We start from the raw sequence: 21,215 nt of genomic DNA on the forward strand, positions 1-21,215 counted from the left end.
CAGGCACACAATAAAACAGTGGAAACAAACATGTGTTTGACTTTCATTAGTGAATGAAACGGTGTGCCCTTTATAGTCTGTGTCCAATATTGTGTATTTGTATATATATATATTATATATATATATCCTAAATATATGCTAAGGTCCCGCTACTGACACGATAGCAGTCACTTTGTACGCATGTGTGTAATTAAACCCATGATATCAAAATCTCACTCCAGCCAGGTACCCCAAGTTAGCAACCCTGTCCATACCCCAATAATATTTTATTGCAGATCAACATGAATCACACAAACGACCTATTTTGGATTCAAAACGGCAAATTTCCCCAAAAGATGACAAGTTTGCATCCCTGCTTGTTATCGTTTTCATCACAGAGCTGGGAAAATGGTGTATTGATTACTGATCTGTGCAAGTCCAATTTGTTAACTGACTGTAGTTATAATGTTAATGTTAATTTGATTTCAACCCATAACTAATTATTTACATTAACTCAACATTCCACATGATGGATTAGTGTTCCACATTTTTCCCACTAATTTGTTTATGATTAGGCCAATGGTAAAGAGAGACATTGATGACCCTGTGTCTTTTTGTTAGCACGTGGTTCCATTTTGTCTAATGGCGTTGGACAGCTTCACTAAGAGTCACCCAGTTCTACCCTGCTACAGTCCGGCTGAGTGCAGTCACAGAGATGCTATGGCTGCTCTACATGACATTAATGGTTTGGTCCGAGAATGGACACCATTTCCTGCTCCCAGAGAGAATGACGCTCCTCACACTGAACATTACAGCCTTGATACTGTCTCACGTGGGTCTGCTCCCCCCCACCGAGCCATGAACTGGAAGCTTGACGTCTGCTCTGAACACTTTGAACTGTCACACCAGCACCAACCCTTGGGTCAGTTAGATGAGACTAACGGCTTCACTTAGGGCATATGGGTCAGAAATATGACTCTCGTTACCATGGAGTGGGTTGTTTGTTTTTTTAAGGCTATTCATACTGCTATGAAGAGTGAAGAGCCCCTACTATTTTAACAAATAGGCCTAATGTCAGGGGCTCTTACTGTCTACTTCTGCATGTATTCACATTATATGGACCATGTTTCCACCTGTTGAAACTAGGACTGCACGGAACTCAGGCTACAATACAACCATTTTGTTATGCTCTAACGATTCAATTTATAGATTCTACATCTAAATAGTTCGGTTTTATTGTTTCCAATGATAACGTCACCTTAAGTGGAGGAATGCAAACCTGTTTTAAAATGTAAGATTTTGAATTTCTTTGACATTTATCAGTAATGACACCCTCAGACGCCCACTATCATTTATGCCAGTGGTTCCCAAACTTTTTTTTTGTGCCCAGGGCACACCAAGGGACAAGTAAAAAAAAAAAAAAATTAAAAAAAAAAAAAATCTCAAGGCACACCTATTGCGGAAAATAGCCCTTATAACACGTGTTATCACTCATATCATGTAAAGTATTTGTCAATGTGCATAATTATTTACTAATGCCAAATAAAATGTGACAAAGACAACTATATTACGAAATATTTCCCAAATTAATTTGAAACTTTATCAAATTAGGCTTCATCAAAGCAGCAACACACTCATTTACACCAGACAGGTCACAAAATAGAAAATGAGGCAAAGGAAACTCAGCAGAAATTCAGCACAGACAACTGTCAATGCAAGGAAGCTGAATTGTCCATGGTCCTGAACTACAAATTACAAATTATAAATGTATTACTTTAAAAAAGAAAAGTAATATACTACACTACTTCGTTATTATCTACATAAAGTAACTCGTTACTTTACTCGTTACTTTACTCGTCGAGCACGTACAAACTGCGCATGCGTGAGTGGCAATAACTTTCCTTACCAGCAGGCGGCGGTAGTCAAGCCCCCAGGAAGTGCGCCGGACTCAGATGAAAATATTCGTGCTGGCCAAACGGCGGTACTACACTTCCGTTTGGTTGCCAGGCCCGGAAACACTTTTTCCCATTGACTTACATGGGGAAAGAGTGGTCTGTAACTCGTTGGATACTTTTTTTAAAAAAACTAAATAAACTACCCAGTATGAACACTTGTATAGCCCTTATTAAAAAACATCCGTTCCTCAAGTTGTAAAAAAATTGCTAATAACGTTATTCTGAGAGTTATTTCCCTCTGCATTATGAACGCGCATCTAATCCACGGGACCGCGCAGCCCGGCACGTTCATGTTACGTGTCCCGACCAATCAGAGCACACTGTGCTCACAGGGAGGGTGGGGCTGGAGCTATTGGAGCTACAACGAGCCGTTAAAGGCAGAGAGTGAAATTCAGTGAATACACGTAGTTTACAGAGATGCTGTATGAGGAACCAATGTGAGTTGCGTTTATCTTTACCCATGGATGCACAATGGGAACGGATCCATATCGTCTTACTGCCATCCCACGGAGCTGTAATAATGGATATATTGCACATGTTTGCTGTAATTCATTGTCATACTACATGGGCTGTATGATTAAATCTTGTACCGTAAATGTTGTATTAAATAGAGTTAATATTACCGATATCACTAGATCATTACTAGCTAGCCGCTAGCTGCTAACTGCTGCCTCGTTCATATCAAATCCATGATAACAACAAACCATTACCATGCTGTCATGAACGCGCGGTGCTGTTACGTGTACGCAAATTGACGTGCTTGATGTGAACGAGCATTTTGGTTAAAGTTGCGCATGCTCTATGAGTGCACATACGGGTACTTCTCAGGCATGCTGGGTAATCTGTGATGTTTCACTCTCTCAAAAGTTGGGCCATTTTATCATCATGCGCTAATGAGCAGCTCTCATAGGAATGAATGAGGCCCTGCCTCCCACGCTGTATCCAGTTCTTATTGTACATCCATGGCGGTAGTGTGTATTTGTCATTCAATACAGGCAACAACCGGAAGACAGAGAAGAAGAACAGACTGCGTGATATAAAAATAATGGGCATACCTCCACCCCTCGAGAGTTATCGCTGACTCAGCCATGTTTATGCAGCACTGCACGTGGAGATGTGGACGCGCAAGTCACGCAGATTACGTACATATAAACCTACAAAGTACTGATATAGTAAATTAAAAGAAAAATAATTATTTTTGTGTAGTTGTATATTGCAATAATAACGTATGGTTGTCACAAAATCCCACGGCACACCCGGACTTGCCTCACGGCACACCGTTTGGTAACGGTGGTAACTCAGATGCTTACATGGACTTGTATGTTTTTACTTCATATCTAACAGAAGGAAGTGAGTAAAGGGAGATGAGAGTGAGATGAAGAAGAGAGAGGGATGAGAAAGAGATGGGGAAGTGAGTAAAGGGAGATGAGAGTGAGATGAAGAAGAGATAGGGATGAGAAAGAGATGGGGAAGTGAGTAAAGGGAGATGAGAGTGAGATGAAGAAGAGAGAGGGATGAGAAAGAGATGGGGAAGTGAGTAAAGGGAGATGAGAGTGAGATGAAGAAGAGAGAGGGATGAGAAAGAGATGGGAAAGTGAATAAAGAGGGATAGGAAGGAGGAGAGATATTTGCGAGTTGCATACTGACTCTGAGTTTTCTCGATTAATAGCTTATATAGACAATACCATGCTTAAATAGACTCCTAAGTTATTATTTCATATGTGACAATATGTAAGAAAAGAGGGAAGAGTCAAATTATATTGAGAAATTGAGCAATTGATTTCATATTGGAACATTCATTTATCAAACCTATGTTTTATGGAAGAGGAAATGTACTTCTGATAAACTAATCCTTGATCAAACGGTAAATGGTGAATTAATATAACATTCAGAATCATTGAGAAAGGGTTATTCCACAGGGACTAGCTCACATTTAACTTAAAATAACATTTCTCTGCTTTGGACTGATGAGTATATGATTCTTGCATGTTAAATGACTAACACAAACCTTACATTTATAATGTGCATGTGTTAGGAAGGCTCCCAAATCATTCTGAGGGGGCCTATCCTATTTTTGTAATTGAATGATAATGTGCTAATCCATTACTTTGAGTTGTCTGCACTCAGGAAAACATCCCTATCAAGTGTTAACCCAATAACTAGGACAGCTCTGAAGGCCAAGGGTCAGAGAGAGAGGATCACACTCTCCGGCTGCAGAGAGCAACTTATCCATGGGCAAGGAGGTCGTTCGAGATGAGAGGATTCTAATCTTCAACTTTCTGATGAGATGGGATGCTTCTTCATCTTTCTGCTCTGTGGGCTCAGGCAGACAACTCTGCAGGACGAGCGATGGCTTCAGAGGCTTCATACAAGGTTCCATGTTTCTTGGAGGAGCAGATGTTTTCATAACCTCTCCCATCACGGGGGGGGCATCTGGATGTGCCACTTGGAATAGGCAGGTGCACTGCTCTCAAGCAGATAGCAGAAGGAATGCAGGCAGATGAGCCTCTGTTTCACTGGGAGATCATACAGTGCTCACTGAATTGAGCCACAAAAGCAGAGCAATTGGGGGGGATTGAGATATGGCGCTCTGATGAAGAAGAGTTTTGAGCCAATCAGCACCTCAGTGCTAATCTACAGATAATTGAGTTATGGCGCTCTGATGAAGAAGAGTTTTGAGCCAATCAGCACCTCAGTGCTAATCTACAGATAATTGAGTTATGGCGCTCTGATGAAGAAGAGTTTTGAGCCAATCAGCACCTCAGTGCTAATCTACAGTATCAGGATGCCTTTACACACCAGACATTCTGTGTCATAAAGAGAGGAGGAAAACATGTCTTCTAGCTCTCGTACAAAGATAACATTTGAATTGAATGACCAGATGATTACAGATGTACAATTAATGGTTGTTTTTGTATTCCCAATGAACAGATATGTGTTAAATAGTGGTGATAAATATATTTTGTCAGATCAGATTGCACTTTCACACTAAACTAATTAATTAATTGATATTTTCAGATTTATAAGGTATTGAACAATAAGATGTTTTGATATTGATTACAGTTGATACGCTGAATAAAGAACAGATGTTTTGATATTGATTACAGTTGACACTCTGAATAAAGAACAGATGTTTTGATTTTTTCCTTTTCAGATTGTTAAACATCTTGAGAATTGTTTAGTTTTCCCTTCAGATTTTGAAATGACATAATGATTAAATATCATGCCTTACTCTTGAATAAAGCGTAATGAAGTAAACGTAAAGTAATGTTAAAGATTGAGGACACTGTAACTTTACAGATTATCTGTTTAATCAGATTACAGATTGATCGATTCATCACTGTGAATGTATACCTTAACTAGGAACCTTAGCTGGATATCTCATGATTCTGATTTATACCTCAATTGGATTTATTATAAATCCTAAATTCTAATTGTGTTTTAATAAGTAATTGCCTTGAAGTAAATCTTTGAGATGTAAACTGATTTAGAATTTGTGTTTGATGAATGAGATTAACTGAGTGATAAATGATAAAAGGTCTTATTTTTTAAACATATATTCTGCTATTATATTTCATGTGTGTTCATTATTGTGCTTTTGACAAAAAGATGCCAAACACTGAAGAGAGATGATTTTTCTATTATAGTTGACTGTGTTCAATCTTGTTCTACTTTTGATGTAATTAATGTGAGTGAGCCCACACAACTCTGAAGACGCTTATTGATTTAAGTATTGACTGAAATATTCTTTAGACTAATGTTAATTGATTATCATAAATTGATAAAAGGGTGGATCTGTAAAGGAATATTTTAGTCTTGTTAAAGTATATAGAGTTTAGTGACTTGTCCTCGGGAATCTGTTTAATGGTTAAAGTGTATTCCTGCCTGTAATGTGATCCATAGCTTCTCAGGAAGACACAGGTCAAGAAGTCATCTGATGTCTTGTGGGGGGGAGAAGCTTGGCTCATGTGGGTTTGCAATACGAGTCTTTGTCTCGACATCTGGCATGCATTAAAGGAAAACCCGCGTGTTTTAGGGCCCTCCTCTTCTTCCATATAGATGGGTTCTTGGCGCTTTTGTCTTCAGAGTTGGCTGGTATCTTACATGAGAACTGTAGTATACTGTGATCTCTCCGGCCGTTTGTCTCTCAATAAATATCAGTGTATTGACATGCGAATCCAGTTTCCCTCATTTGATGATTGGCTCAACATTGCTGCAAATACGTTTTTACTTCACAAACACCAGATGTGAACAAAGGCACAGGCCAATAATGAAGCCCTGGATTCAGTGGGGGATACACCATGAGCAAGATGCCATTGACACTTATCAATATGCTCTTGGAGCTGGGAGCCTCACAGCCAACCTGTCTTCCACCATATACATCTGTGCCCCAGTAGATGCACCACATCAGAACCTGGTCGTCACAAAGGCTGGCTTCCGCATCTGCCAAACTATGCCATACCTGGGGGTTTCATGTGATGGCTATGTTTCCTGTGACTGCTGTGGTGAGGGTGTTTATAGAGGCTAAGTGTCCTTACAGGTGGGGGCAAGACACCTCTACTGGGTACCAACAGTGGCTTGAGGACATCTGGAAAGTCTGACAAGCTTAAAGAGAAGTCATGCATATTTCACTCAGGTATTTCAATATTTCACCTATACCTGCACACCTCTAATAAGTCTGCAGCATTTTGTGCAATTATCCAAGATAATTATCCACAGATGGCATACTGTCTATAATGTAAATATTAGTGTTATGATTGCATTGCATTTGATTGCATTTGACAGGTCCAAATGCAGATGTTTGTTACCAAACGGATGTATGCAGACTTCATCACTTGGACTCCTCAGACCTGCCTGATATTCAGAGTACAAAGAGATGAGGACTTCATCAGTGGTGCCATTAATGTGATGCAAACATTTTGGTCACAACACATATTACACAAACTTCGGGAGCTGAAAGATGCACAGGTAGGTGGTTGAATTTCCTATCAGTGTAAAAATGGCAACAAATAAGTCACTGACAGAGTTACATATTTATTTATACCAATTCATTTTGAAGCATATTATAGCTATTTCATTCAGTATCAACATAGACTACATGTACAAAATCAAATATCACAAAGCCTATGCATTTATTTACAACATGAAAACATACATAGGCTACAAATAGAATGAATTAAATGGGCTGTACAATATTGTCTATACTTGTGACTTTGATACTAATCAGATAATAATTGTTGATATTGTTGATCAAATTGTTCTTGTGTTATTTTCAAAGGGGGTGTACTCATTTATGATAAGCACTGTATATGTTTCTGCTAAGTAGGCAGAACACAGTCCAGTCGAAAGCAGCACAGGGAGTGACCCATCAGGCAACACAAGTGGCAGCAGAACATCAGGCAACAGAGGCAGAGTGTCAGGCAACAGAGGCAGACAGGCAACAGAGGCAGAGTGTCAGGCAACAGAGGCAGGGTGACAGGCAACAGAGGCAGGGTGACAGGCGACAGAGGCAGAGCGTCAGGCATCAGAGGCAGAGCGTCAGGCAACAGAGGCAGAGCGTCAGGCAACAGAGGCAGGGTGACAGGGTGTGCAGCAGCAGAGCAGCACTGAGATCAGTTCAGGGACCTGTGGAAAGACAAACAACAGGTGGTTTTGATTAGAAAGATCCATTATGTCTCAACTGAAACCTGTTAAATGGCACAATTGGAACAATAATGACTTCTTTGTTGTATAAAAAAGTTGCATAAAATATTGTTCTCTGATGCTCATTATTAAATTACTGCACATTGATTTTGTTCTTACTCTCAGATTCTGTAACGGTTGTACATGACACTGCCAGACAGGTTCATTAGTGCTGCACAGACATGCACAATCCTATCAATCATGGGCTCTTCTCTCTTCTGTCTCTCACCCTGCAGTCTCTTCACCAGGCGCAGAGGAAGTGGGCCATCCAGAATGTGGTACCGGCTCTTCAGGGCACCAATGACTCTCTCTGCAGACCACAGATCACATATTTGTCGTTAACATGCTGTTTATCTACATTGTTATGTTTGAGTTTCACAGGAGTAGCACAGTTGACCGTTATATCGTCAGTGCATTGTGTCCTATAATTAGTGTTTATTTTTCATGCTAAAGTGAAGAAAGATCCCGGTTAACTTCCTGTTATCATGTTCTCTTGATATTGCACTAAATGTGAACAACAGTTCAATGTATTTAAATATAGAATAACTTGTTTTTAAGATAAAATGTTATCTGAAGACACCCTACAAAGTAGGGATTACACATGTACTCGTTGATGTGATTAATTGAATAACGTCTCAGCACTTGTTAACCCGGATCTGTACTGTTACAGTAATTAATTTAATTAGGGAAATGTGAACCACGTCAGCGGCAAGTAGCAACAGTGATTTGATGATGCAGCACACTCTGAATACCAAAAACATTCAAATGTACATACTGTATGAATCTGACTGCTGACTCTATACTTACCGATGTGAATTCTGATGTTCGAAGTCACACGAGAATTTGCAACATCTTCGGCTGACAGTTGTTTTCGGCCCCTCGTGAAAGACGGTGTGATGAGCTGTGCACCCAGAACAGTAAAGTCATCCTTCAAAGTGAAGCCCCTGTCGGCTAAAATCTGAAATAAACATAACAAATACTTAAAAACACTACTTTACTTCAACAGCAACTCAAAAATGGTAACTATGGGTAAATAATAAATTCACAAATAAGACTTAAATTAGAAACAAAAAAACAGTTCAATTGTTACCTGATCTCCTGCATGGTGGAACTTCTGAGATAAGAAGTCTGAGTTCCTTACAATATGCACATCTGAAGCCCTCCCTCCCCAGCCTTTGGAGAGATATGTGATTGAGCCAGATGGGTGACATGCAATGAAATACTTCACTGTTGTCCAGTTTTTGTAGTTTGAATAGGTGATAGCTCTGTGAGAAGAGACAGTCGTTAGTAATACTTATCTATAAATTGTGTACATACAGATGTAGCGCTTCATTTCAGACGCCTACCCGTGCGGGTCCGTGATCGGCACGGGGTGGGCCCCTGCTGAAAAGGAAAACCCCTCCGCAGGACTTGAAATGCCCCCTTGATAAATACATTTAATTATAATGAAACCAGCTGCAATGGATCATGGATCCACCAGGGGGAGCCGTGATTAAAAAGCTGCCACACTGGAACTCATGTGAAATAAACAGCTGATCTACAGGTATCTGATATAGTGGATATTTGTTAAGATCCATATGTCACGGATAGGATCATATTCTGTGCTAAATAAGAGACATGTAATCATTTACTAAACATCACCATGTTTTTATTTAACAAAATAATGTTGAATTCACGTTGGCGTAAGTACAAAACCATCACTATGTTTTTAGATCAGGAAATGCATCCAGGCTCAAACAAACGATTTTCAATCATCATCCTCACGATCATTTAATGTACATATGTTCACGAGTTGAAATGAATGCACTAAATTTAATCCACGTGAGTTTACAACAACAAAAATAATCGCTTTGTTTTTATATCACATCCGACCGGAGGAAAATGCAGCACGGGTCTCACTACCGGGTCATTTTTTTAATGTGGTGCCTTTGGTGTCCCCAGTACAAAATATGTTGTTTTTTGTCTAAATCTGGACAAATACTAATTACATTTTGTTTTTAATGTGTGTTAAATTGTTAATTTATTATTAATACAATGATATGCACATCTAAGTTTTTTTTTTCATTTTAAAAGCATTGGTTAAAGGGATATCGAGGAGTTTTTCCATGTCCCCACTGCTGGTCATTCAACTTAGATCTAAAATATAGCTATTAAAAACAAAATTAATTTATAAATATGTTATTATTATTTTATTTAACTTGTCAAAATCAATCTAATCAAATAATGTTTTTATTCAAATTGTAAAAAATATATATATAAAAATAAGGTTTAATGTTTGTCCCCGAGGGTCGCTGTCCACCCTGTTGAGGTAATCTGTCCCTTTAAGAAAAATACATATTTCTCAGTGACATCACATCTATGAAATTAAATGACATCAGAGGCGGGACATTCAACTGAGGTAAGCTGTGTGGGTTTCTACTGCTCTTACAACTGATTTGGATGTTTCTGTCAATTTTGTTTGATGTGTTTGAACATAACATGTCCAACCTGTTAGGCCTAAGTATGAAGGATATTAATCGAATTCTATTATTTTAAAAAGTTCCTTTAAAAAGTGATTGATTCCTCATAAAGTATCCAAGATCATGCTAGCAAATATGCTAACACAGGCAGGGTAAAGGCTAACTTTTGCTCAAAATGTCCACCCTGTTAGTGTCCACCCTGTTAGGCTTATTCAACTAACAGGGTGGACATGTAAGTATTGTTTACTTATTACAACATTTGTTAATATTATATTATATTAATATTATATTATTTATTGTTATATTATTATATTACTATTATAACATTATAATAATGTTTTTATAATATAATAAATGATCACCACCATTAGATCTATAGGCACAACACAAACTGCTGCAAAAAATCCTAGGGAAACACTGATGGGTATATTATCTAGTATATTATGTACACAAGGATTATAGGTATAGTACTTAAAGTAATGGCATGCATTTGTATAGGAATGGCAGTCATTTGCATTCAGGGCTCTTGGATTCTCCAAGAAGAGGGGGATGTTGGACAGGGATGCAGACCTTAATACTTTTCAGAGGAAGAAGAGTTCAAGCAGTCTAGAAAGTAAAGCCAGTATCCATACCTTCTTTCTTCGTGATGACGTGAGTCATATGACAACTGGGCGCAAGCAGACCATTACAGTGAGGAAGAAGAAGATGCAGAAGCGACTGCTTTCTGACACACTCAAGAACCTTCACAGGAAATTTGGATCCGAAAACTCAGACAACGTGTCATACTGTCTTTTTTGTGCATGTCGGCTATTTTGGGTCGTGGCCCCTACTGATGCTGATCGGGCCACGTGCCAGTGTAAAACCCATGAAAACCTCCAGTTCATGGCTGACACCCTCTACAGCCATGGGATTGTCGTCTCCAATAATATTGAGGAGATGGTTGACCGCACTGTCTGTGCCACAGAAATGAAAGCTTGCGCCTATGGTGATTGTGTAGAGTGCCGCCTCACCACTCACCCAACCCTGAAATCAACCACAGAGGAAATTGTACAAGTTGTACAATGGTCTACTGAAAGGACAGGTGAGGAAGAGAGGAAGACCATTACGCTTAAAAACGAGGTCCAGAGCACTGAATCAGACCTGGTCAGCAAATTTCAAGAGAATCTATTCAAATTCCGTAAGCACCTTTTTAACATCAGGTGGCAATACAGTGCTTACAGACAGCTACGGGAAAGCCTCCAAGCCAACGAGTGCTTAATCCACATCGATTTCAGCTAAAATTACTCTTGCAAATATCACAACGAGATCCAGTCTGTGCATTTTGGAGGGTCCCATCAACAGGCAACGCTGCACACTGGTGTACTGTACACCACTGAACAGACACCACTGTCATTCTGTTCAATCTCATCCTCACGACGACATGACCCACCAGCGATCTGGGCCCACCTGGAGCCTGTCCTGGAGATGGTGAAGACCAAGTGTCCAAAGGTGGAAAGGCTTCACTTCTACAGTGATGGCCCGGCAACCCAGTACAAGCAAAAGGGAAACTTTTACTTTCTCTCCACTGAGCCATTCAGGCTTGGTTTCAAAGAACTGACCTGGAATTTATTTGAGGCCAGCCATGGCAAAGGAGCTCCAGATGGCATCGGAGGGACATTGAAGCGGTCAGCAGACCGAATTGTGCGCTTGGGGGAAGATGTTCCAGATGCCATCACTCTTTTCAAAAAACTCAAGAGACTGGAATCAACAGTGGAGCTCTTCTTTGTCAGTGAAGAGGAAGTTGAAGCAAAAACAGAGGTAAAGATGCCCCGCACCCCTGCAAAAACATTCACAGTAGTTAAGTATTTTGAGGCCCTCTATACGTTGATAGTTATTGTTATTGGCCAAATATTTTGAATATTATATCTCATACTACTGTATATCCTCTCTTTTCACCTCAGGTCCCTGCTCTGACACCTATTAAGGGCACAATGAGGATGCAGGTGATCAGCGTCTTACCTGGGCATATCAAGTATAGGGACATCAGCTGGTATGCAGAGGAACAACTTATCTGTCTTATACCAGAGCCAAAGGCACTCAACAAGCGCTCAGAGCGTCCAACTTGAGAAGCTTACATGGAAGTACCTAGAAAATAACTTTATGTAAACTAAAAATGTACTCTAAGTTATGCACGATGATCAGAGCTCTTGGTTAAGGTGTTCAGGCTACCAAACCCAGTGGTGTTCCACAAGCCACTGGTGGTGGCAAAAAACGAGCATGATTATAGTTGGCCTCAGCAAAGTGCCTCATAAAGCCTTTGCCTACCTGTTTGAGCCCTCCAAGTTTTGGTGTTGGCCTTTCTTTTTCCGTGATTTTTTTTATTAGAAATTCTGCTGAATAAATGAATTATGAAGCAAATTACTGTCTTCTTCATTAGCTGCCATTTTCCTCAGTCTCCAACGTAGGGCAATAGCCTACTGTACGTGCCCCACAGCAGGAAAATATTATGACATCACACAGACTTGCTCACAGGTCCTAGGGGCGTACCAAAGACCCCAAATCAAATTCTGATATATTTTTTTAATTCTGTTAATATTTGTTGCTACTCTAAAGTACACATTCTATAAGAAAACCCTGCAACCACAGACACAGCAGACCTTTGGGATGGAGATAGCCTTATGAAGAAGCAAAGGCAGATACACAAAGTTGCAGCTCCAGCTCCAAATAGTGGGTATATCAAACCAAAACGATTTGATATATTCAAACAATTTTAATAATTTAATATAAAAGATTGTTTTAACAATATAATTAATACTGTAATATTTTAACCAAAAATTACACTTTAAAATGATAGGGCCTGGAGAGAAGGTCCTGAAGGCCCTGACGGACTTCCACTGGTGTCCACCCTGTTAGACGTATGTCCACCCTGTTATGTTGGTATTTTTCTAGCATAGTTTAATGAAAATATCAAATATCAAGTGTATATTTGTACTTTTATAAAGAAATGAGAGAGGTTGATTATATATATTCTAGAAACTTTTAGTAATACTTATTGTATTTAAGTTTTCTCATGGAAAACAGTGGAAAAATATGCCACGTTGTCATAATCTACACTTGTTTTTCTCAATATATACTACTTAAAACTAATTAGGTATGAAATATATATCTAATTAGAGTTACGGACATACAACTCTTGTTAAAAAGTCACTTTAATTGTAAGAATGCACTGAAAACTCATTTAAGTAGTTATGTGTATGTCCTTAACAGGGTGGACATATCCCGGGTGTCACGTGTTGTTAATATATCTATATATATAAAGATTTAGGTGCCTGAGCTTGACCAAAATGTTTTTTAGCAAATTAGATATGTCCTTTATAGAATAGAACATTAAAAAGTAGGTAAATCAACTATTTATTTCACCCAACTTGTGAAGTCCAAATGGCACCCTATAAAAAAAATGACCCTACGATCATCCTAATCCCACGGGCAAACAATAATATGTACAGTGTTAATAGTTTACTGTATTATTAGTGTCTAATATTACTGGGGATTTCGGAATGGTGGCCTACTGGATTTTGATTTATTGTATCGGCTTCATATCGCAATATATTCCCGAAGTCTGAAATGAAAAAATGTCCCACATTAGGGCAATTCACCCTACATTTAATCATTCATACAAAATCATATTTCGTTTCTTTTTAACGAAATAAATGTGGTTTAATCCACATAATTTACTGTGTTAATTGTTTACTGTAGTATTGTGCACATTACTTTTCACTGCTTGTTGCACCCCTGGTTAGAAGCTAAACTGCATTTCGTTGTCTCAGTACCTGCAATATGTGCAATAACAATAAAGTTGAATCTAATCTTGAGCAGGAACAAATGTATTTAGGCTACTTCGTACATATCTGACAAACGATTAAACACATTTGTGCATTCTTTAAACCGAGTCAAGCCGAGTCCGGAGGTGGCGGCACATTAAAGTGTGCACCTGATTGTTTAACTTGAAGGTGCCTGATGACATTTAATCATTCAAACTAAATCATATTTCGTTTATTTTTAACGAAATAAATGTGGTTTAATCCACATAATTTAGGCCTACTGTGTTAATTGTTTAGTATTGTTTAACTTGAAGGTGCCTGATGTGAACATTTCCAGAAGAACTCTAGCTTGAATGGCCTTTGTATGTATACAGTAGGCCTACACATAGGCGGCGCGTGAGGCTCAGGTTTGGGAAGGCTAAATAACTTTGTTTTTCATCTTACGCTGCCCGCCTCCGGCGTCTATAGAAAAGAGATCAACTCAGTGAAAGCACCGTCTGCTGACCGATCAGAGCTCAGTGTGCGGAGTTTAAATCAAGTCATATTACAGGAAAAAGGAAATGCAGTTTAAACTGGCGTATGCAGAGAAGACGCCGACGTGTCGCACTTATCATTCATATCACACTGACATCACATCATCAATCAGATCATCGATCTCACATCGATATCACAATATTTCCTTATCTGAGTCAGCTTCTCGAGCCGTATCTGGCCGTGCAACACTTAGTTACATTGTCACATATACTGTATGCAGATGTATTATTTTAAGCAACACATTAAGTTGACGAAACACTCAACTCAAATGTAATAAAGTCAGATCCCCTCGTGTTTTAGATGGGGCAGTATCATAAAACTGTTGTACGCTTTCAAACACTCGGTAGTTTATTTTTTAACGAGTTGTTCTGTATTCTCCTTGCAGGTGCAACTATGTGGCTTGTATCCTGGATTATATGTTTAAGTCATCATGGATGTTTAAAGTTCATATTTGTCTAATATTAGTTTACTTTTCATTAATGAAGTATGATGTTGCGCTGTCAGTACACTTGTCCCTGTTTGTGATTGGTCAAATGTAGCTAACCCCGCCCCTTTCACGTGAACGCGCTCTCAGCTGGAGAGAGAAACCCTGGCTTGATTTACCGAGTTGATAACCAGCGCCGTAGGACCGTTTAGCGAGATCGCGTTTGTTAGGGATAGTTAAGGTAACTCAAGCATATCCAGGGTCTGTTGAACTGGCTTCGTGGTACAGGGCACAGGTGGCTGCATAGCAGCGCTAATGTCAAAGACATTATATTTTTATTTTACCAGGATGCAGTTACACAAATATTTGGGAAGGCTTAGCCGTCATAGCCTATAGCACCCGCCGCCCCTGGGCCTACAGTATAGCCCAACCATGTACACCTTCCTTTTTTCCCGTCCAAAGTTTGAATTGGATAAAGGTAATGGTTATCGATGGTGCTTTTATAGCCTATTGTATAATAACTGTGTGATTTATATTGCTTTTCAAATGCATATGGCCACCCATTTACACTGCTCTTCCCGTCAAGAATATGAATAGAACTTAGTTAGATCACTTTACATTTCTGCAAATTAATTTTTAATCACACACGTCTCCCCGTCCCGAAAATGATAAATAAAATAAAAAGAGGAAACCATTTTCAAGTTCAGTTTTCAACGTTTTATTTAAAATAACTGACATAACACAGACACCATACTGTAGGCCTATCTGCTGCGGAAACCAGGACGAGCTATTTCGGGATCTGTTTTTCGGGGGCTCCTCAGTCTCTCATTTACCCGGCTCCTGATTAGGACACATCCTGGGGATTGTGTTTACAAACATTGACCAGACCGTTCACCAGCCCCCACCCCCCATGTTGCCTATGCTGTCCTGTGTTGCGAACTCTTTGTTTAAAACGAATTGGCCATCGGAATGTGTGGAGGAATTCTCCCAAGGGTCACATTCCACAGCTCTCCCCCCCCCACTCCTGTGATCTCCCATCCCCCAGTCTGTAGGTTTGTGTTTGCATATTTCTATGCCGTAATTCATACTGGTCCTCTCACGCACATACATTCTCCTTACAGTATACATACATAGGCTATATGAGTCTGTGTATCTACGGACCATTTGTTTTTCTTTATTAAAAAAGTAAACGGAAGAGAGTCTGAGAGGCGTTTTTGCCCTTTTGCTTGATACCTTACTAAATGGTCTAATGCAGTGGAGCGAGGGGGGAGGCCCGCGAAACTCGCAGAAGTGATTTCAAAACAAAAAGCACTCGTTTGCTTGGAACAAAGAAAACGGCCAAGACACACATTGAGTCCAGAAAATGAATGTTATTAAGGGCTGTAAATATAATAAGCCTGTGTCTAAAATTGACAACAGGCTTATTATATTTACAGCCCTTAAGATACACTTTTGTGTTTAACAGCTGACCACTACCATGACATACTTTGTTTTAGTAGATTTCGCATGAGAGCAACATTTATAAATATGAGCATTAAATTATATGAATATGAGAACAAAATGCATGAATGTGTGAGTGACAATATATGAATGTGTGCATTGAAATATGATAATATGAGAGCAAAATGTATGAATGTGTGAGTATTAGGGCCGGGACTTTAACGCGTTAATTAAGATTAATTAATTACACAAAAATTAACGCGTTAAAAAAATTAACGCATTTTAATCGCACTTATTTTTGCACCGCGGAACGTTTCTCACTGGATGAGTTTCAGGCGTACCGATTATACTGGAGCACCAACTAACGTTCATGACTTCAGACAACAACAAACCACAGTGAACAACAGTGGGAAATGTTGTTTTAAAAAACGGACGGATGGAAGCGTCGATAAGAGCACGGTTGTGTGCAAATTATGCAAAAAGGAATTCGCATATCACTGCAGCACATCAAGCCTCAAGTATCACCTCAATGCAAAACATATAGCAGCTAGCGTGGAAGCTAGCGTGGACGTTAGCCTCTTTTATCGCGTTCACACCAAAAAGAGCCGGTACTCAAATTAGTTCATGAGAACCTTTTTACCCCCACGAAAGTCCCTGCTAGAGAGCAGAGAGCTGCTAGAGAGCAGGGACTTTCGTACGGCTCTCTTGTGAGAAAAGAGCTATATTTCTGATTGGCTGGGCGGATTGCAAACCACGCCCCGTAAAACTCCCAAAAAGTTTGGTGAAGCCGCCATTTTATTATCCTCGCATTAGCATTATTAGCATTAGCCCAGCGCAGAAACGCAGAGAGACTAACTTATGGCAACACAAAATAAAACATGGGAGCGGTGGAGATGAGGAGGTGTCGGCGTTCTGGCGATTTACTCGGAAGGCTTCAGTAGACGCTTCTGGGACTCCCAGCAGCTTCTACTGAAGCCTTCCCCAACTCCGGGGACTTCCGGCCGGGGACTTTGGGCGGCAGTATACGCCGTGAAGTGGTTTGCGGCCTGCCAGTAAACCCAAAGCAGAAGAAGAAGAAGTGACGTCAGCGGCTTGATTTGTTCTCATGAACTAAGTTCTCATGAACCTTTGTGGGAAAAGTACTGCGGTGTGAATGCGCCTAATGGTATACTAAAATCCATGTGAAAAACATTGCTTCTCACTGTTCTTAGGTCAAATATTTATATGCGATTAATTTCGATTAATTAATTACAAAGCCTCTAATTAATTAGATTAATTTTTTTAATCGAGTCCCGGCCCTAGTGAGTATATATACGTTTGTGAGAGTGAAAATGTATGTATGTAAAAGGAGAATATATGTGTGTAAGAGTGAAAATATGCTGCATTTTGAATGTCCGATAGTCCACCATTTCCACCGGAAATATCAAACATTTAATAAAAGTGAAAAACAATGAACAAGACTTAACATATTCATCATAATTAATTATATTTATTTCGTTTGGATGTAGGATTTTTGACTTTGTTTAGAGCAGTGATCTTCTACTATATGAACATTTTGGACCCAAAATCACAAAAAAAAAACGTAAAACCAGATTTTGAAAATGATATTATTTTTCATATGTAACACAAACATACACAACGAAACCATTTAAAAGCTGGAAATATATACATGGGATGTCACTATGATAATGTGAAAGTTTGATTGAGGTAGCATGGGATTTCATTCTGATAAGGCGAAAGTGTTATTATAAATATAATACAAATATATATATATATATACACATTATGTATAAAAATTAGTTTTTTCTGTCTTTATCTGTGCCACGCTTCAAAGAGGTTTCTGTCAATACGACACAGAGGGCAACATCACAGGTTCCTCCTCCTCCATGTCAAAAAACAAGCTTAGAGCTTGACTCACGTTCAGAGTTCTCTTCATCATAGTTGAATCTTCAAAACTCTAAATCTATCTAACTATATCTAAATTCTCAATGTTTGTCTGTCACTTTACTTCAATCGCAGTCTCCCGCTGTCCCTCTTCGTCTCTTTTCGTCTCGTTTCGTATCACTCCGTTTACCTGATTACCTCACCCCCTCCCTGGTAAATACATCCTGTTGAGCAGAATCTACAGTTTCCAGTATTTTCCGTTTCGTAAAATTATCAAATACGGCGAAGATATTAAAATATGTGCTTCCATTATTCATACTTCTGAAATATATCTGTATTAACTTTATATCATCGTATGTCCGTGTTTATTTTTGTCTGTTTATTGGGTCTTTTTGCATGAAACAAAGACTGGCATATCGTTTCAAGCCAGTACTTTCGACAGAAATACACATATACATCCTGTTGAGCAGGATCTACAGTTTCCAGTATTTTCCGTTTCGTAAAATGATCAAATGCGGCGAATATATTCAAATATGTGCTTCCATTTTTCATACTTTTGAAATGTATTAACTTTATATCATCGTCTCTCCGTGTTTACTGGGTCTTTTTGCATGAAACAAAGACTGGGATATAGTTCCAAGCCAGTACTTTCGACAGAAACACACGGCAATGTTGTCCGGACTGTTGTTATTATGCGGCACAGGTCATGTGATCTGATCACGCCGGCATGACGGTTGACTCCAAAGGGTTAATATTAAATACATATAAGTATTTTTACAACTTGTATTTAGAAATACTCTGTTGTAATTATTGATGCATAAATGTGTTCATCCATTCAATGTGGCATCTGCTATAATGGGGTTAATGTATGATATTACTTAATAATACAATACATTATAATATATGATATGATAATTATATTTTAGTTTTATTCATTTCTTATTTCATAGTTTCTCATTATTATTATTTTTATCACTCATCTTATTTTTGATTTTATTAATCTGTGTGAATCTGTGCTGTCCTGTTTTTCACTCTCACCCTGTTGCTGTTTGAACTACTGAATTTCCCCACGGGATTAATAAAGGTCCATCTTATCTTATCTTAATGTATAAGTTGATTTACTTCAATCTACTGTACTGTGTAAAAACACCCCAACAATATTACAAGAAATATACTGCATAAAGCAAACTATATACTTTATTTGATCTAAAATATTGATGTTTTTTCAATATAGTAGCTTGTGAAAACCATACAGTAACAAATAAGTGATTAAATGCTACAGTATTCAGCAAACACAACTGCAGAGCTGCAAACATTGCAAACAGTTGTCTTTGTGTATTTTGTGAATGAAGCGCCATCTCATGGTTAAATCCTGTAATTGAACAAATGGGGAAATTGGGCAACGCCCCCTAGCAATTTGGCAACACCCCCAGCCGCTGGCATCCGCTGGGCTTTTGACTGGGACACACCCATCTGAGTCTGATCTGGAGTGCTTCATCTGTATACACAGACAGCCAGGTAAGTATTACAAAAACCAGACACTTTATGCATGCTATCAAAAAGACAAATATCTCACCTTGTTTTCAGCTTCTTTGAGTGTTCAATTCTGATCTCAAAGCAGTCGATAATTGCAGTCGCTCTAGGGTACTGGAAGAGAACCTCTGCTGGTAATGTGCTTCTGATACACTCTCCATCAGGCCATTTAATCAAAAAAGAAATGTTGGCGTACATCAAATCCAACCATCGGGAAAATACATCCAGGAAAGTGCTATGTGCCAGGTCAAATATTCCACACATCATATCGGTTGAGGGTTTCTGCCGCAGTTTCACCAGAGTAATAAAGAGCTGGTCTTGTGTTGACATCTTGGATGTTTTCTGTGACTTAAACTGTACCAGGTACTGATGAAGAGTGTAAAATACTGTCCATGACAGGCCTGTCATGACTTTACATTTAGTGTCATTTTCTCTCACAGTGTTTACCGACATTTTCAACGTCTCCAATTCTCTGATGGCTTCAGCTCGCTCCTTCATGGCCTCATCTCTTTCTCTTCTTAAATTATCCAATTCTTCATAAAGTTGTTTTCTCTCTAACTCCTGAAGAGGTATGGGAGCTTCTGATGTTGGGGATTCTGGTTGGGCAGACTGAACACCCTCACGCTTCCTCCTTCTCTCCAGCCTCTGAAGTACTGACCTGGGAGACTTTGTCTTTTTATGTGGGAACAGCGAGGGTGTGTAGTCTGGGTGGGCTATGTCCTCGTTTTTTAAGCCTAGGGCAAGACAGTTCACAAACGAAATGAGAAGGGGATAGAACGGGGTGAAATACATTTTAACTGCAGAAAGCTCGGAAGCTACCACCAGTGTTGTTAGCATAGCTGTGTTTGTGTATACTCAAGCAAGGTAGCCTGCATAACGTAGTAGTTAGTTAACTTCTCTTAAAACTAGTAATTGAACATTGATGTTAACTACGAAACAATTTAACACTGTTATTGTGTGAATAACGTTGTCATACCTGTAATGAAGTGCTGACTACAGACGTACACATGTTTGGATTTTGGATCCCACAGGTGGCCAAACTCATCCTCCCGACGGATCGCTTGAAGCCACCGGGTTCTTCTCCTGGGCTCTGTGCTCCCGTTGGGCAAAATATAAAATTTTAGATTTGGATTTTTAAGCTTGTTAGTTGTACAAAAGGGTACACAGCAGCTTCTGGGCATTGTGGAAGCCGGTTTGTTGTCCCCCTCAGCGCGAACCGGATGTGACGTTTTGTGGGCGTTCCCTCGCTTGCCGACTGTATCTATTGTTTATTTCACATGAGTTCCAGTGTGGCAGCTTTTTAATCACAGCTCCCCCTGGTGGATCCATGATCCATTGCAGCTGGTTTCATTATAATTAAATGTATTTATCAAGGGGGCGTTTCAAGTCCTGCGGGGGATTTTCCTTTTCAGCAGGGGCCCACCCCGTGCCGATCACGGACCCGCACGAGTAGGCGTCTGAAATGAAGCGCTACATCTGTATAATAACAAAGCGCGAACATCTACCATTTCCGTACACACAGATT

General features: G+C 39.3%; 1 protein-coding gene across 2 annotated transcripts; it reads right to left on the reverse strand.

The window, feature by feature from the left end:
* Positions 1-7,396: 7,396 nt before the first annotated feature.
* On the reverse strand, positions 7,397-20,906 carry LOC117537684. Of its 2 annotated transcripts, none has more exons than XM_034202995.1 (6): positions 20,667-20,906; positions 19,734-20,424; positions 8,707-8,881; positions 8,424-8,574; positions 7,846-7,926; positions 7,397-7,559 (listed from the first exon to the last, which is right to left on the reverse strand). In XM_034202995.1, the coding sequence occupies exons 1-6, from the start codon at positions 20,869-20,871 to the stop codon at positions 7,552-7,554; spliced, it is 1,311 nt and encodes a 436-aa protein (XP_034058886.1). In that variant the 5' UTR covers positions 20,872-20,906; the 3' UTR covers positions 7,397-7,551. The 2 variants fall into 2 exon arrangements, with proteins under 2 accessions (XP_034058886.1, XP_034058885.1); XM_034202994.1 differs by having other exon boundaries at positions 7,406-7,559; positions 7,737-7,926.
* Positions 20,907-21,215: the final 309 nt, after the last annotated feature.

The sequence above is a fragment of the Gymnodraco acuticeps genome, unplaced genomic scaffold (assembly GCF_902827175.1).
Source record: "Gymnodraco acuticeps unplaced genomic scaffold, fGymAcu1.1, whole genome shotgun sequence".
NCBI lineage: Eukaryota > Metazoa > Chordata > Actinopteri > Perciformes > Bathydraconidae > Gymnodraco > Gymnodraco acuticeps.

Coding starts and splice junctions, on each gene's coding strand:
- LOC117537684 (XM_034202994.1), bottom strand. CDS start 20,871: ATGCCCAGAAGCTGCTGTGTACCCTTTTGTACAACTAACAAGCTTAAA. Junction 20,425..20,666: donor TAGTCAGCACTTCATTACAG/GTATGACAACGT, acceptor GTCTTGCCCTAG/GCTTAAAAAACGAGGACATA. Junction 8,575..8,706: donor TCCACCATGCAGGAGATCAG/GTAACAATTGAA, acceptor TGTTTATTTCAG/ATTTTAGCCGACAGGGGCTT.